Source organism: Gavialis gangeticus, unplaced genomic scaffold (assembly GCF_001723915.1).
Source record: "Gavialis gangeticus isolate Ggan-Ray unplaced genomic scaffold, GavGan_comp1, whole genome shotgun sequence".
NCBI lineage: Eukaryota > Metazoa > Chordata > Crocodylia > Gavialidae > Gavialis > Gavialis gangeticus.
The window spans coordinates 6,451,968-6,454,939 of record NW_017729011.1 but is presented as its reverse complement, the minus strand read 5'-3'; the positions used below and the strand labels follow the sequence as shown (position 1 = coordinate 6,454,939).

The 2,972-nt window shown below is 45.3% G+C and overlaps 1 protein-coding gene across 1 annotated transcript in view; it reads left to right on the top strand.

The window, feature by feature from the left end:
- Positions 1-2,972, top strand: part of LOC109292850 (ficolin-1-like) — a 23,870-nt gene that overhangs the window by 19,783 nt on the left and 1,115 nt on the right. Inside the window, exons 4-5 of the mRNA XM_019510460.1 lie at positions 1,529-1,663; positions 2,467-2,585. Coding sequence (XP_019366005.1) covers positions 1,529-1,663; positions 2,467-2,585 — 254 coding nt within the window. The remainder of the gene's footprint in view (positions 1-1,528; positions 1,664-2,466; positions 2,586-2,972) is intronic.

Below are 2,972 nucleotides of genomic sequence, written 5' to 3'. Positions count from 1 at the left end.
CATTCCTGCAAGTTTCATCAGGATCAGACAAGAAATGCCAAAGTTATAGCCTGCTTCGACCTTCCCCATTATAGCCTATGGGGAAGTCGAAGCAGCTCCAATATTTGACTGAGCTTTGACCTCGAGTCCAAGCGGACCCGCTTTGACTGAAAGTGGACGGCAAATCAAAGTGGGACCCGGTTTAATATTCAACATGGCTGTCAAATCGAATATTACCTGCTCTGCACAGCCCTACTGCTTTTCTTAGTCTACTGCAGGGGTGGGCAAGATGCGGCCCACCAGGCCATTCTATCCGGCCCGCGGGGACCCTAAAAAATTTAGAAAATTAATATTTATCTGCCCCGGCTGCCATCACACGGCCCTCAGTGGCTTGCCAAAGCTCAGGAAGCTGCCCTCTGCTCAAAATAATTGCCCACCCCTGGTCTACTGTGTGCTATGAACCTCCTCATTACAGGGAGCCAAGATCACTAAAATGCAATTGCTGCTGAAGACACCATTTCCTGTGCTTATTTTTCACAGCACTAGCTGATCAGGAAAAATATAGAAGTAAACGGTAATGTAGCCCTGCTACCCTTCTCTGACTTAAAGATCATAAAATAAGAAGTATTCAGCAATTTACATCATCCCCCCAAAAACTGATTTATCTAAACCATGGTTCACTGTGACCTGTAAAAGCTTCAAAAGTTGAAGTAATGTCACCTTTAGATGACAGCCCAGCATCAACCAGTGAGCTGCTCTGATACTGTAGCATCATTCTCTGAGGTTATTATCTCCTTTATGTATGCAATGATATAAAAGCCCTCTCAGGCCTTACAACCCAGAGAAGATCACAGATCTGCTGCAGTGGTATTCACTACTAGTAGCTGGAAAACTAAGATCTTGTGACATTTCAGTTTCCCAGGAGAAAAAAAAAAAGAAAAATGGGAAGGCCCCCTCCACCCCACACACCTGTGAGAAATCCTGGTAAATGCTGAACATGTTTTTAAAGAAGTATTATAGTCTCTCCAAAAGTCATACTGTCAATTCCTGGATTGTTTTTCAACTGGCAAAAATGGGAGATATAAAGTGCTAGGAGAAAAGAGAAATCTCTCTTTATACTTTGCTATTTCACAACTGGAAAATATGGGGGTCAATAAGAAAGAGGTGGAAAGTGGGAAGAACCCATAATTTTGAAGCAAAATATATTGGAAAATGAAAAAAATATATATCAAAACCCAAATTGTCCCATAAAAACATTTACGTTTTCAACAAAATTCTGATTTCCAAAATAAAAAAGCCCTTCGTCCTTAACTCGACATCCATCTCAAGAGGTGGGGTGGGTGGCTTCTTAGCTGGTGAAAGTCAACGTACTTCTATTTATTTCACTGGTGCTATGGTGGTTTACACCAGCTAACCTAGCCTTGGCTTAGTAAGAACATTTCCAGCTCATACCCAACACGAGGATACCAGGTTTGGAGACTATAGAAGGAATCGACAGAAGCAGTAGTGGAACGTATTTAATATTGTCTCTCCAAATTGTTTTGACTAGGAGACAGTGAACTTCACATAGACCTCAGAGATTTTGACAGCAACCCTCATTTCGCCAAATACAAATCATTCACAATTTTGGGAGAGACTGAGAAATACAAACTGATCCTTGGGGATGTTGGTGGTGGTAACGCAGGTAAGATGTCATGTTCTCTACCTTCCAGAGCAGAGGAAAATTCTGCAGAGCCAAAGAAACATCAGAAAACTTTTTTGTGGCAAGAGTAAATTGTGTTCTTCTTCACTTGCAGCTGGAGAAGTCCCCATTTGCTCTGCCTTCCTATAAGGGAGCCAGGGGTACATTTAACAGATGCAGTATAATATCAAATCCAGCAATAGGTGACAGGCAGCATCATGCCAACTATGATATTTCCCTTGGATGACAAACCTCTTCTTAGTCCATAAGCATTATAATACTCTGTAAAGAGGAGGCAGAAGGAGCAAAACTCCCCAAACTCACTCCTTACATGAGGCCTGATTAAGAAGCCTTGCTTATAACTAACTGAGGCCCTTTTTCAGCTGGTCACTTAAGCATTAGTAATACCTAACTGGTCTAGTAATTTTCCTTTGGGGATCTTTAAGTACTTCACCATGGAGAACTGAATCCGTGCTCCATTTTACAGATGAGGAAACTAAATAGAAGGGGCTTGCCCAAGCAAACAGGGACAGAACCAAGAGTCGAGCTAAGGTCTCCTACTAGGTCCCAGTCTGATGCTCTAGTCACAGGTCCACACATTCTCTCTTTGTGCAATGAAAAGGTGTAGATTTTATTCACCCTCCTCCTTCACAAACCCAGAATGCAATAGCAGTCTGTTTCCTGTGTTGCAAAGGGTTCCCAGTTCCTAGTGAAACGAAAAATGGATGAGCAGGATTGACCATATTCAAAGCACTGAGCAATAACCTATCCAAAAATAAATACAAACAAGAACTGTTTTTCCACAGGGGATTCACTGAGCAGCCACAAAAACGTGGTGTTTACAACCAAAGAACGCAACAATGACTCACATCCTGACAACTGTGCTGTATCCTTCAAGGGGGCCTGGTGGTACAAGAAGTGCCACCTCTCTGTAAGGGAGAGAGAGAGTTGGCGGGCCCCGCATCTCCACACCCACGCAGAGCCCTGCTAATCACCCACCCACTGGCGCCAGTGGTGGGGCGGGAACTTACCTTCCCCAGGTGTGCGGGGAAAGGAGGAGTCAGTACCCATGGGACCGGCATAAAAGAGATGCCGAGGACGACCGGAGGATAGGGCGGGGCTGTAGGGGTGGAGGAGGCCTCAACGGGGTGCCCCAACCCCAGCCCCAGGGTGGGCGATTATTGGGAGGAGCCCCAGTGGGGCATGAGACCCAGGAAAGGGGTCTGGGGGCCAGGTAAGGCTGAGGCTGCCTGAGCCCCAATTGGGAGAAGCCCAGTGAGCGTAGGACCCGAGGAAGGGGTCTGGGGGCCAG